The 14713-nt window shown below is 51.9% G+C and overlaps 1 protein-coding gene across 1 annotated transcript; it reads right to left on the bottom strand.

Moving 5' to 3' along the window:
- On the bottom strand, window positions 40-13505 carry IGSF10 (immunoglobulin superfamily member 10). The gene is made up of 6 exons (XM_021396738.1): window positions 13308-13505; window positions 12443-12572; window positions 11195-11585; window positions 6050-10243; window positions 4557-5445; window positions 40-3847 (listed from the first exon to the last, which is right to left on the bottom strand). The coding sequence occupies exons 1-6, from the start codon at window positions 13502-13504 to the stop codon at window positions 1939-1941; spliced, it is 7710 nt and encodes a 2569-aa protein (XP_021252413.1). The 5' UTR covers window position 13505; the 3' UTR covers window positions 40-1938.

Below are 14713 nucleotides of genomic sequence, written 5' to 3'. Positions count from 1 at the left end.
GGAAGGCGTCCTGGCTGTCTCTCGTGGTTCAGTGAGGAAATCTCACACCAGGTTTCACAAAGAGAGGGTGAAGAAGCCGCCACAGTCCTTCCTGCTGCTTCTGGGGCTGCTGCCTGTGCATACTGCAGCAGCCCTGTAGGAGCTGTTCCCGTTATCTGTGCAACTTTTACTTACTTTGCATGTTAACTGTTTTTAAAATTCTGGGTTAGATGCTTCATTTCTGGCTGAGCTTCAGTGGTGTACCGTTGGTTCTGTGTGAATCAAGATTAATTACAGAAATCAGATCTGCACGGAAACTCTAACTATAAAACCACGATGCTCTCCTTTATGCTTTCTGAGTTGGCCAGGAAGTTAAGAGGTTTGTGCTAGTCATAATTGCCGTATTGCCTACAACAACGGGAGTTGTTCAAGCTGTAAACTGCTGTATTTGCCTTACGTGATCTCATTTATAAGATTTAATCATATAAAACAGTTAATGTTCTGTAGATTCTGATTGTCTTTTAAACTAGTCAGGTAAGTCTAACTTGCATAAAAATTATTTCAGTTCTTTTTTTACAGGGATTTACTTATCCCTGGTGGAAGTGTGCTGTTCTCCACAGTAGTTAAAGCTGTCGCAGGCACTGACAAGTGACATTGGTGGAATCCAGCCTGTTGTGGCCACTCCGACCATCTGTGGAAGGTAGCACACGGCAAACCAGGAGCAGCAGATGTCCGGGAATGGTCATGCCAGCACAAAGGCTGCCCCAGCTGAGTTTAAAGTCTTAAATAAACAAATAAGTAACATAAATCCCCAGGTCAACCGTGGCGTGGTTAAATGTGATGACAGAATCTGCATTTGAATGCTTTCCCGCTCATGAGAACTTTGTGTGTTAATCAGCCCCTGCTGAGGTGTTACTGCGGGAGGTTTGGATGCTGTGTAGCACTGAGGAGTTTTGTTGCAGACTGTCCTTAGGAGCGATGGATGCTTTGTCCCAGAAGAGGTAGGCTACAGTTCTTGAACTTCTCTTTTGTTATTTTAAAGGGTGTGTCTCCAGTTGGTGAGTTTAGGGGAAAGGCTCTTCCGACCTTCTGTCCTGGTGTTTAGCGCCCTTAGGAAGAATGTGAGTGAGACACTCGGAGCTTTAGTTACTGGCTGATAGTTATTTGAGCAGTCCACTTCACCATTCAGTTGTGCAGAAGGTGTGTGTAGCCATTTCCCTCTGTTAGGAAGCCGTGCTTTTCCTCTTGCACAAAAGGTCACTCCTTAGACCTAGCCGGTGAACTGAGAAACCAGAATTCTCAGTTGACATGCAGGCTGATGTAATTGTTTTCTAAGTGAGAAATCTTTAAAAGTAATTTTGTGACAATAGGAAAATTATGCCAACCTGGACTAAAGCCCGAATTCTTCTGCATGCATCCTCCCAGCGTTTGGCACAAAAGACTGTGAACCAGTCTTCACTGCTTGTTTCACCACTGAATGTTTATTTAAAAAAGAAACCCATACCAAATGATCAAACATGTTAAGAAGGTAATCTGCATCACAGTAAAGTCTACTCTTTGGTTCTTGGATACTCTTGCTTTCTGATCCACGCTTGTGATAGCCATAGAAGGTGGACATTATTAATGTAATATGGAAAAGTCAATCCTGTTCAGAAGTTCTCTAGGTATATTTCTAGAGAGTAGTCCTATTTAATATTCCACGTTTGCTGGCAGGGCAAAAGTGCCTGAAGTTCAGTTTTATTTAGGTCCCCTCGATCACTGAGTCAATGCTGGATAGTAATGCTAGATCTAATTTTCCCAAAGCCCTTTTTCTTTTTTGTGTGGCCATTGCAGACTGAATCCTGTAAATGTATTTAGGCACTTATGTGCCTTTGGCTGCCTTCGATTAAACTTATTCCAGGAATAAACTCAGTTCAGCTGTAGACTTCGCTACCACTTGTTCATTCTGTAATCCTTATTTCAAATGACATGAATGTATGTTACTGTGAAATCACTGCCAAGATGATTCTTTGCTGTGCACTTGTACGTTCCAGAATCTGACGGCCGGGGGTTCTGGATGACCAGCGTCCCCTGGGGATGCAGCAGTTCTCTGCCGGATGCTCGGCCGTGGTTACCTGTAGAAAGTATGGAGTGGTCAGGTAATTCCCATGTAATTTCTGGCTTTGGTATTCCCAGCGCCGTGCAGCTGAGCTGAAGGGCTGCACCAGGCACGGTGTGGATGGTCTGCGGGGGTCTGTTTGTAATCCTTGGCGGATAGGCTACAATAGTGACAGGAATGGTTATAGACAAATCTCCGGCGGCGTTATGAGCCTTACACACGTAATTTCCTCTGTCGTGAATGGCAGCTGCTCGTATAACCAGCGTGCCGTTTTCCAGCAGAATGTATCTGCTGTTGATCTGAGGTCGGTCCAGCACGTGGCCACCTGGAAGAGTCCACGCCGTGTTGGGTTTGGGGCTGCCGTCGGACAGGCAGTGAAGCGATAGCGATTCCCCACTGATGGCCCTCACTGGCCCCTTGGGGTGAATGAGGATGGTGGGCTTCTGGGCAACTTCCAGGATGATCAGCTTTTCAATATAGCCCACTTGGTTCTTAGCTGCACAGCGATACTTCCCTGCTTTGTCCCTGCTGGGATTGTGGATGGTAAGGGTTCCGTTGCTTCCTGGGAGAAACTCGGACATCACGGTCCCCTTGGAGAACCATGTGCCGTTGGGCAACATCCAGCTTACTTCAGGAGGAGGGTTTCCATCCACAGAGCAGTTCAGTATGGTTGTTTTTCCGGGTTTTGCTATTATTTTTTCATTGAATGGATTTTTAAACATCGGTCGCCTTAGCATTTCCAGTACCTCCAGCCGCACCACCAGCATGCTCTCTCCCCAGTCGTTCCGTGCCACGCAGATAAAATCTGCTGTGTCGGAAGGCCTTAGGTTCCGGATTTCGAGTGTTCCATTTCTGTGTACGACAATCCTGCTGCCGTAGTATGGAGCTGTCAGGAAAATGTTGTCGGGCATGATCCACATGATCTGAGGGGGAGGCGTCCCTTCTGCCCTGCAGTCAATCTGTTTCTTCGAGTGCCTCACTGCTGTCACTTTAATGATTGTTTTGTTGGTGTGAAAACCATTTATGATAGGTGGCTTAGCGTCGACGTCCAGTTTATACAGCTTTGTATCATCCCCTCCAGCATTACGAGCAACACACATGTACTCCCCGGCGTCCAGCAGCTTGGCTCGGTGGACGGACAGGGAGCCGTTAGCGTGCAGGAGGTGCCTGTCTGTGGAAGAGGAGATCATGTCACTGGAAGGCAGCAACCAGAATATTTTTGGCTTGGGTTCTCCTACAGCTTCACAGTCCAATAGCGCCGTGTCCCCGGCTTTCACTTTAATGTACGTCTTGTAACTGTGCTTTATCTGAGGGGCTGCCATGACAACCGTGATGTGGATTTTCATTTCGTCTCTCCCCAGAGTATTCTGAGCGTAGCAGGTGTAATCTCCCTGCTCTGTTACTCCAGCTCTGTTGAGATACAGAGTTCCGTTGTCAAAGAGGACGTATCTGCGAGACCTGTGTCCGCTGTCGTCTGCCAGCATCGCGTTGTTGATCACTGTCCCGTCCGGCAAACTCCAGGATATTTCTGGTGCAGGGGACCCAGAGGCTTTGCAGTCCACCCGGAAATCTTTTCCATAGGGCACCAGTTTCTTGAAATACTGTTTCTGGTCAATCTTGGCTGGTTTCATTGTGATGCTGACTTTCATCAGTATCAGATCATCTCCAATTTTGTTTCTTGCGACACACAAATAGTCCCCTGCATCCTTTTCAGTAACGGCCTCAATAACCAAGGATCCATTGGGGTACACATGGATTCGACTTCCCATTCTGTTGTGGAGAGAGAAAGAGGAAAAGGATTATGGAACAAAGTGCTGGAGGTCAATACCGGGTGCTGGAAGCGGCTTACAGTGCTAACTCGTGGAGTATGGTGTGAGCTTTTTTCCTTGATTTCCTAATTTAAAGTTCTATTTCATAAATTAAAAATACCTCATGATATATATTCTGTATCAGATACCTGACTAATTTGAGCAATTTTTTAAAGGCACTACATTTATATTCCAGCCCTTCCATTTTTCTAGACTTCTTTCCTTTACTGAAAATACCAAGGCTCTTTTCCCAAAACACTGGGATGTAAATGGTGGTAAATCAAATCTGGGTGCCCGCAGTGGATGAAAGAAACAGATAACAGGGCTGGGTCCTTCGGGTGTCACTAAATGCCTACAGCAAGCCGGAGCTGATTTGCATAGTATTTCTTTACATCCTTGCTAATGCACCTCTGCTTTAAGCACCTTGCTTCCTCCTGTCCCTGCGGTCAGCTCCAGCCTGCAGGCAGCAGGGGCTGAGAACATAACTGTGCCAGAACGTGCTGCCATTCGCTCTGCCATGATTTCAGCCAGGAGGTTGCTGCTGTTGGTACTGCAGAGCTGTGTTTAGAAGTGAATTTAGTTCGTGATGGATTGTTCCAGTCCCTCACACCAGCACTGGAGATGCCAGCGTGTGAATTTTCCAAGAGGTGGAGAAGAAAACAGGCTCCTACCTGTGCCACTGGTCCACGACCGCCTTGGAAGGCAGCCTCCAGATTATCCTGGGCTTGGGCTCCCCCGTGGCTGTGCAGTTCAGTAGCAGTTTATCCCCAAAATTGAGCTGAGTCATCCCCTGGGAGGCGGCAGCTATCCTTGGCAGCACGTCCTGATGCCGCACCGCGATGCTCACCACCCGGCGCTCCGAGCCCGTCGAGCTCGTGGCAATGCACTCGTAGTTCCCGCTGTCAGCAGGCACGATGCCGCTGAGCCGCAGGGTGCCGCTGGGGAGCAGCAATACCCGGGTGTTTACGAACTGCAGGGGCTTCACCACCGTCCCTTCCGAGAGGACCCAGTGGACATGGGGCTGAGGATTCCCTTCCGCAGTGCACGGGAGGCTCAGGTCTTGCCCCGCCATGGCTGTGATCTGCTGCCTCTTTTCCTCCAGTATGACGGGGGGTGCTGCGATGACCTGCAGCTTGACCGTCAGCGTGTCGGTGCCGGCTGGATTTTTGGCGGTGCACGTGTAGAGGCCTCTGTCATAAACCGTGACGTCCTTGATCGTTAAGGTGCCATCTGGCTGCACGAGAACTTTCTGATTGCCCTGGGAAGAGCTGGAGACGTGCGTTTCGTTGGCCAGAACCCACGAGATGGAGGGAGGGGGTCTGCCCTCAGCCGGGCACCTCATGGCCACGGGCATCCCGGCATGGGCAGTGAGGAGCCGCGTGCCACCGGCGATGCGGGGCGGGTAGGCCACCACGGCCAGCGTGGCCAGGAGCTGTGTCGTGCCCAGCGCGTTGGTGGCGGTGCAGCGGTACTGCCCGCCGTCCTGCAGGGCCGCCCGCGTGATGGCGAGCGTGCCGTTGGCCAGCACCGTCCGCCTGCTGCCCGCTGCGGCACCGGTCTCTGCGGGAGGGAGGGACAACAGCGTGGTGTCAGACCTCTCCATCCTGCCTCGTTTTGCTCAGCACCCGTATACGCTTTCCTTATCCTGGTCTACTCTGCCCAAATATCCAAGACAATGGTGGTAAGGAAGAGAGAAAACCAACACCTAGCTCCTCAGTAGAGACAAGGCTCGGGTGAAGCAGATTAGGCTTGGCGTAGCCAGAAATACTTTGGCATAGTTGTGTGTAGGGGTTGCAAATTCATCAGTGTTTTGCTATTGCAGTAACTTGATTTCATGGTTCGTTATGACAGACTTTCATTTGTCTGATTGTTTTGAAGGAGCAGGTAACCTGCGAGAAGAACTTTAATCTTCTCACAATAAGCACGGAGTTATTGTTTACATATGTACAGATTTAAAATTTCCCTCAGCAGCTGTTTCGTAGTCAGTATTAAGACACTCCAGGAAACGTGCTGGGATGTCATTTTTCTCACTATTTCGTAGTTCGCATCATAACTGGTCCTTCACGGTACTCCTAGACAAGCACTAGTGACTGCAGCGTGCCAACCACCTGCCAGACCGCGGGACCAGAGCAGCAGGCAGCCCCAGAGCTGCTGCCAAGCTTACCTGGGGAGATCTTGGTCCACTCTATCGTTGGGTGGGGGTTGCCTGTAGCTTCACATGGAATGAAAGCATCTGAGTTGGCCAGCACGGTGAAGGCAGCTAATTTTCCTCCAATTATTCTGGGCTTTGTGAAATAGTTTCCGCTTAAAGAGAACAAGGACAGAGGGATGCTGGTGGTGGTTTCATGACCCTGTCTCTGGTCAGACCAGCCATTGGCAGAGCCGCCCCACAGGTGTGCACGTGGGGCAGCCACGTGCCGTGCTGTTGGCACGGTTGATGTGTCGGCCGTGAAGGTTTTGCCTCCCCATTCTGCAGGTGGCAGCCCGGCAACGGTTCCCCCCGCGGGCGGTGCTGGGCCTGGCACTGGGGCAGGACGCCGGGCTCGGGGAGCTGCGGTGCCCAGAGCTCTGCTGCTCGGCTTAGCGCTGCCCAGGGCTGCAGGGCCACCTCGCGTCACCTCCTCGTCTGTCCCCAGGTGTGGCTGCTCAGCAGCCGGTGTGGAGGCTCTGACTTGCTGAGCGGGTTCTGAGCCCGCTGTGGCACCGACTGCAGCAGGATGCACACGTGTGGCACCGAGAGGCTCCGAGGGCAGCGGTGGGGTTGGGGTCGTTGCAGCGGGGGTGTGTGGCCGAGGGCTGTGGGGCAGCAGTGGCACAGGGCGGGTGCTCACCCCCATGCTGGGGGCTGCTGCTGTCTGCAGGGCTGCCGTGGGCCCACGCTGTGCCATGCCCGGTGTGGTGAGGGCCTGCAGAGCTGTCGCCAAGCCTGCAGGCGGGCTGTCAGACACCGCTGCTGGGGGTGCGTCCCTTGCAGGCACAGCCGGCGGGCTGACTGAGGCTGTGTCTGCAGGTGGAGCCGCTGGAGGGCGGGGGCCTGCAGTCGGGCTTTGTGAAGGAGGTGTTTTAGGAGGCCTCCTCCTCCTCTGGCCTCTCCTTCTTCCCATTCTGAACACTCTACTTGTGGTGATGTTGGCATTGGTTTGAGGAGCCGTAGAAGCTGTCGCTGTTGGCTTTGGGCTCGCTCCGCCCATTCCTCCGATCGTGCTCGCCACAGGGCTGGGGTCAGGGCGCTCCTCTGACGTACCACCGCTGTCAGTGGGTTTGCCTAAAGGTGGGAATCCACCGCTGCGATTGACGCCCGCTGGGATGGGTGTGAAGGGCAAAGGGGAGACTTGGGGCCTAGATGCCACTGCTGTAGTTTGAAGAAGCAAGGCTGATACCTCTGTTGGTGGAAACACATCTGTCCCCAGAACCTCCTTTTGTGTGTCATTTCCAAAGAGAAGCGCTCCTGTAATTTTCCCCCCCTGGGAGTTTTTGGATGAGGATGTGGAGGAGACAGACTCGGAAGCAGAAGCAATCCCCGTGCTCGTTACGTGTGTGATTTCTGCAACGTGAGCTGTGCGTGTTGCCGTCGTTGGCAGTCTGCTGCTAACAGGCTGTGCTCTGTAAGTGCTGCTCTGCCGTGGAGCTCTGCTCTCTGGTTCCTTCTGGGCAGCGTCTCCGGTGCTTTTAGTGGTGATAGGCGCTGCTGTGGAAGCAGCTCCTTGCCTTGCAGCAGGTGCAGTGTTCTCTTCCATGAGGAATGCTGCGCCCTGAACTGTGCCTGCTGGGTGCTCTGAGGGCGTATTTGTGGTAGTGGGGGAGGACAGAGGCGCTTCTGGGGGGAGTGGGTTGATGCTGCTGCGTGAATCGTTTAAGGCCGGTAAGTTAGAGCTGTGTGTTGATCTCAGCAGGACACTTGGAGCAGTGGCTGTTCTTCCTCTGGCAGAGCCTTGCTTCCCTAAATTGCGCCTGTGCTCTCTCATACTCAAAAGACGTCCTGGCCTGACCATTTTTCTCCTACCAGAAATTTTCCTCCTTCTCCCATATTGCTGCTGGGCCCGAGGTGCCTGAGTTGTCACATCCCGAACAGTTTCAGCGTGCTGAAGAGTAACGAGTCTTGGGCCCAGTGGTAGCGCAGGAGTTACTGGTTTCTGAGCTCTGTGGAAGTGAATGTGGCTGAACCCCGGGTGTGGCTCACCGACTATTGCTGCAGATGCCTGTCCACCTGTTTTGGTGGAAATCTCGTCAGTAAACCCTGTAAAACCACGCAGCTCGCCCAGTGTATTTTGAGAAGCTGTATGTTTGCTGCTGTCAGTAACATTTGCCATGGTTGTCACAGATACAGCCTTTACATGCCCATTAGTATGTTCTCCAGGAGACTCCGATCTTTGCTGAGCACTGACGAGTGCAGATGTTTTGCTTGCTACGTGTGCTGCTGTTGGTTGTTTCCTACCGTTTGCTGACGTTTGGCTTAACTCAGGTCTTTCCCATGAGTTTGAGGTTGTGGCCATAGGGTTTAGATCTGCTGGTGTTGGGCTGGCAGATGGGACAGGCTGTGGGAAGGGAGTGGGTAGGGGGGTCCCGGCCCCCGCGGGGGTCACGCTTCCTCCTGTGCTCCCCATGGAAGACACGGCGGCCTTCTCTGTTACCAGCATCATGAACTCTTGTTCTGGAGAGATGGGATCACCGGACGTTTCCTCCTCATCCACAGGCCCCGCTGAGAACTCGCGGGCTTGACCAGGCGGGTTCGTTTCCACTTCTTGTTTTCCTATCCAGGTTGGGTTCCTCTTCGCCTTTTCCAGAAAGGCTGCCCAGCGCTGGGGGTTGGCTCTCTTGGCTGAGGAGCCAAAGTGCCTTCTGTGCCCCCTGAGCCTCCTGCCGGCTCTGTCCCTGTGGTGATGGGACGTCGTCCTCCTGCGGGTGCTGTGTGCGCCCTGCTGTCTGCGTGCTGGTGCAGCGGGCTCCTGACCAGACATTGGGGTCACCAGGACAGCTGAAGAATTTTGATTTCCTCTAGCTGAGGACAGCACTGCATTGCCAGAACCGTCACTCTCTTCCCACTCTCGCGCAGCTACAGGCACTTTCTGTGGGGTGGTTTTGTCCTCTCTAACCAGCACTTGGAAAATCAAAAGATCGATGCCGTACTGGCTGGCTGCAACACATCTAAAGTAGCCACTGTCTCGCTCCGTAACCCTCTGTATTCTCAAGGTACCGTTGTCAAAAATATGTTTGTTTCCTGCAGAATGATGAAGAACCACGCGCTCAGGTAACACCCAACTAATGGCAGCGTCTGGAACAGCAGCAGAGGTACAGGGAAGGTCCAGAACGCTGCCAACTCCTGTGGAAAGTTGGGCCCCATTTACACTGCTGGGTTCCACGTAAGGATCAACCACGGTAATTCTAAACGTGAGAATATCTGCATCGTTATAATTTGTGCCTATGCAATGATAGAGCCCAGTGTCAAACGCATCAGCTGTTTGTAACGTCAGTGTTCCGGCTTTTACTACTATAATCCTCCCATCCTCGCTGATATAAGGGGCTCTGACTTTGCTCCCGTCAGCCAATATCCACTCTATTGCAGGAGCCGGTTCTCCGATTGCATGGCAATCCAGTTCTACGGTCCCCCCGACTAGCACAGTGTGCTCTGTTTGTGTTTTGTTGTCCCTGGAGATGACTGTCCAGTTATTTCCCACTTCGTTTTTGTCAGCAGCGGGCAAAATAATCTGAGCATCAGTGAAGTACTGGATGTGCAGCGTGCTGAGCGTGGTTGCTGTCCTGTCAAGCTGCAATGCCACTTTGTTTTGCATTAACCAGGATGGTTCAGCTCTGAGTTCAGCCTCCACGTTGGTAAAAAGCTCATCTTTTTCAGAGTAGATTTGCTTATAGTGGTTTGTAATAAAAGGCATTTCTGTTGTGAGGGCGCTCCTTTCTAGTGTGAGGGGAGAATTACTGTACAGGGCCAGTATGCTCCACAGCTGCTGAATGTGTCCGTAGGCAATGTCACACACGAGAAACGATGAGAATGAAGTTCTGAGTACTGTGACATTGTTGTCTTTGTCAAATGAGACTGGAGACATTTCTTTTGGCTTCTGGACATTGCAAACCAAGTTAGCTCGATTTCCTCCTTGGTCAGTCATGTTCAAAACCACGGATCCTACGGGAGCTAGGAAGTCCTTGGGAGATATGGAGCTGAAGTCCCCGTCCTCGGGCACCGTGAGGTTTTTGAGTTTCAGGGCGTGATGTATGACTGGCTTAGTGCAGGTTAGAGCTGCAGGAGGAATGCCCACAAAGTTCTTCCCTTTGCAGTTCCTGGGGCTGGCACAAACCGGGCACTGCTGAGCGCCAGAACTTCGGTCTTTTTTGCACTTTATGATGTCTGAAGGAAAGAAAAACACAGTAAGCTTTTGTGATACAATTTTTAGTATGAAGACAGATACATAGCTAGCAACAAGTGGTTCTCTCCAACTGCAGTCACCGGCCTGGGAGTGATCTCTGATGAAACTGCGCAGTGACAGTTCCCTGGCACTGCTCCATGGCAGTGGTTTTGTGCCGTCCTGTTTCTCTTTTCTGTTTTGAAGAATCAGGTACGACGTGTCCTTCGCTCCTGCAGGTGAGGTGAAATGCAGCTCCCTTACTCCGTATGGATTCTCCTGGCGCACAGAAGCTTCAGAGCGGCTGAGGAGAACGTTCTGGTATGGAAAGCTGTACCTGGGAGTGGATTAAGGCCTCTAGATTCACTTAATCTGGGAAAGGGGATGGCACTACTGTTTATGCTGATTACATACACCTACAACAATCCTGTTAACCTGCACTCGTAGTAGAGGTAAGAGCTTATGGGGAACACATTTTTCATGAGCAGGCACAGCACTGTCTTAGGAGTTAAACAAACAAATGAAAGAAAATGAAAACAAACGCTGAGGAGTAATGTTTTAAGTAGGGGGGAAAAAAATAAGAAATCACAGAGGTGCAAAAGGAAACATCAGATTCATGCAGGTGAGCTGTAATGGCCCACTGCTCGTAAACTGGCCATTAGCAGGCTGTGACAGAGCGAGTTTCATGTAGCTGCTTTTGCTGTACATCCATTAGTTTTAATTTGCTGTGATATTCTAGGGATGTGGCTCAAATGATAACACATCCAATACACCTCTGAAAGATTGATATGTAGATGGGGTGAGTCGATAATCAACATTAAAACAATTAGAGATAAATCAGATGCCATTGCATTTCCAGCCTTCCCTGGGAGAATATTTCAATAAAGGGCGGTTGAATCAGGAGGAAGAAGATACTGTAAGATGATTAAAAAGAACAAGCAAAGCCTTCAGCTCACCTGGTCTCTGTTTTGCCCATTCTGCCAGCCATTGTAGATTGCAGTCGCAGGACCATGGGTTTCCATGAAGGTAAATGCTCTCTAGCTCAGACGTGTAGGAAAACATTTCTCGTGGTAGCGAGGTCAGCGCGTTGTCTGACAAGTGTATGTGCTTTATGGAGGATAGTTTAAATATTTGGAGGTAGCGCAAGGTGACAAAAGTATCCGGATGGAGCTGCTTCAGTAAATTTCCTTCCAAATGGACCAACCTCAGTGATGTGAGGCCATAGAAAACGTTGGGATTTACAAATGCAATTTCATTGTGGTCCATGTGCAACCGGACCAAGCTCTTCAAGCCATAAAAAGCATCTTGTCGAAGTTCACTGACCTTGTTGTAACTCATTTTTAAGACCTGTTGATGAAAAAGCGGCATTCTATTGCTGTAAGGCTCCTAGGCTGTTCTGATTGATGGTTACTCTGTGAAGTATTTCAACAGACTAGTAGGGAAAATGGTTGAGAAAACACACAGGAGGAATTATTTGTAAGCTGTGAGGAGGTAAAAGCCGAGCTCTGGGGTACAGGAGTAGCTTTCACGAGGGGTCATGGGGCCTGGAGATGTGCGCACTGTCCAGTTACCTGGTTTCTGTCTCTCCCTCCTCACCTCTCCTACTCTAAAGCAACTGAGTCAGCACCGCGTTTTCTGAGCACTTCAGGCCCTTCGTGTTCACAGATGATCACGGCTACAATCTTATTACTTCTCTGTAATAATTAAAAACAGCTTTAGATTGAAATTTAACTGGAGAGTAAGTGTTACCTTTACATGGAATTGGTTGGGAATGGGTTGGTCATAATCATTTAATTACTTCTGTATGTATGACTATCTAGATGGCAAATGTAGATACTAGATAGATACTGTACTGGCTGTGACAAATTAATTCAAGGCCACAGATGCAGTACTTGGAGCTCTGCAGCCTTTCTCACGTGAAAGGAAGTCTCAATTGCAGTTGCCAATTAAGATATTACGATGGATATCTGCCAACGTGTTCATCACTCTCTTTACACTATACCTGAATGTGCACCTGGGAAGGAAAGGCATTTCCCATGAGGGCAGTGGCTGCTGGATGCCCTTCCCTTTCACACAGATACAATTAGAAACAGGAAACTAAAAGGCTGGAGGCGGCTGGGCTGCTCCCACAAACTGGTATTACTGTCTGCTTAAAGGTCTTAATGAAAGCTAAGGCTGGGTTATCCCCGACACTTATTCCTTACCTGTAGCGAGCGTAAATCCCTGAATACCTTATCAGGGATTGCATGTATCTCGTTGCTGTGCAGCATCAGTAACTCCAGTTTCTCCAGGCCAGCGAAGTCCGTTTCAGTCAGTGAAAGCAAGCTGTTGTACCTGGAACAAACGTGGCATCCCGGACCTGGCTCAGTCAGACAGCCACACGACACGAGTTTTAAAGCAAACAAACCAAAAGAAAACTCTCTGGAATGTGTAAAGGGAGACAGCACTTCCGATAGCTCAGGTGAAATGTTGTGTAAGTCGTACCTTCCTGTTAGCACAGAATTTGTTAACCTTGTCCAGAGCGCCTTTCTGAAGGCTGTATTCAAAGTGGATACTGGGAGTAACTGCAAAAACATGCAGACAAGATTGCCAGCCTGGGGCTGCAGGGTACCAGGGCAAGGCGTGCATGGAAGGGCAGAGGGCTGCAGTACGGTGTTGCCTCTTTAAATCGTACTGTCATAGAGATTACCCCGTACAAGGCTTCCTTTGCAGTGTGAGGACGACCCACAGCTGAGGGTGCCGGGTGTCGCCTCCTGTGCTGCCCCTGACCGCAGCGGGGCCTTGCAGTCCTCTGCCCCTTCCTGCCCCAGGACATTCAGGTAATGTAAAAGAATTCATTTAAGTTCAAAACTTTGAGGTTCTCGCGTCCCCCAAACTTCTGCCCAGGGTTGGAGGTCTTACACTTCGCTAGCTCTCACTGCAGCCACCTCCGACTAACGCAAAACATTCACCTAAGATCCATTCCCTGCCTGGGTTAGCTCTTAGCCCTAGAGCTGGAAGCTCTTAGTTATCGCTTGGCAAAGCGCTGCCAGATAACCGCTCAGAAGCACGGCCCCGACCCGAACGTACCCCAGGTTGATGCGCTCCACGTCCGGAGCGATGCGCGGGGGCACGGCGGTGAAGTAGCGGAAGGTGCAGTGCACCTCGGCGGGGCCGTAGCAGGCGCAGAGGCGGGGGCAGGCGCTGGCTGCGGGCAGGGCGGCCAGGCGGGCGGCCAGGCAGGCGGCGAGCAGCGGCCGCAGCCAGCAGCGGTGCGGGGCGCTCATCCTGCGGGAGCCGCCGCGGCGCGGGGAGCGAGCGGGTTCCTGCAAGGCAAGGAAGGCGCGGTCGGAGCGACGGCCGGGCAGAACCGAACCGAGCCGCTCCCGCTGAGCTGCGGGCGCCGCGACGCAGCTTCGCAACTTAAAAAGAAAAACCGCCCCGCGTCGCGGAGCCGAAGCTCTCGGTTCTGCCCTCGGGATTCGGATCGCCGAAATAAAACGCGTCGTTCCGAAGAAGCGGCCGCACGCCCTTTGTCTGAGGCAGACGCGCACCCCGCGCCGTCGCTTGCAGGTAACGTTTGAACGTCGCAACGGAGAAAAAATCGGAACCGCGTATTTGGCCGCTGTCAGCCCACGGCCGCGGCTGTCCGGCCGCTTATAAATCTGCTAGCAATTTGTCCTCGGGAGGGAACACGTCAGCTCCTTTCGTGCCAGTAATTACTCCAAACACGAGTCACTAATTTCAAAGTCCCTCGCGGCACCGCCGCAGTCCCCCCTGCCTCCCCCGCCGCGCTCGGGAGCGGAGCCGGTACCTGCCCCCCCCCGCCCATACCTGCGCGAGCGGAGCCCAGACGGGGAACAGCCCCGGGGCCGGGCCGGGAGCGGCCAGCCCAGCCCAGCCCGCTGCCTCCTCCTCCTCCTGCCGGCGGGCGGGGGACGGGGCTCCGGGCTCGGCTCGGCGCAGCGCTTGGGGCTCCGAGCACCGCGAACCCCCGCGGCTCGGCTGGAGCGTTCCCCGTAGCAGCCTTCGCGAGGAAGGAAAGGCACCGCTGAAATCTCGCATCGGGGAACGAACGCTCTCCCGTGCTACCCCCCGGCAGCCGCCGGTGACACTACAAACTCCCAGCTGCCTCGCGGGGGATGATGTTCCTCCGCCGAGACTTCAGCTCCTCTGTTTTGCTGAACGGTGTTTGTAACAGCAGTAAACTCAGTCGGCGGCATGCTTCTGCCGAAAGGCTGATAGGGGAGGGTAAGGCATCACTGCCTGGCTCGTGAGCTGCGAGACCTTATATTTGCATTTTAAAAGGTGTTTTAATTATTGCAAAATGATTATGTCTTTATGCAGTCGGTGTTATGTGATGCTAAATGCGAACCCTCTAATCCGAATGAAGTTTCTGGCACAGAGTTCAGAGGTAGGATCTCTGAGGATACACATCTTGGGGCAGCATGGAGGGCACGCGGCCTCTTTCTCCTTTCTGACTCAGTATCTGCCTA

The sequence above is a fragment of the Numida meleagris genome, chromosome 4 (genome assembly GCF_002078875.1).
Source record: "Numida meleagris isolate 19003 breed g44 Domestic line chromosome 4, NumMel1.0, whole genome shotgun sequence".
Taxonomy (NCBI): Eukaryota; Metazoa; Chordata; class Aves; order Galliformes; family Numididae; genus Numida; species Numida meleagris.
This window is presented reverse-complemented; position numbering and strand designations above follow the sequence as displayed.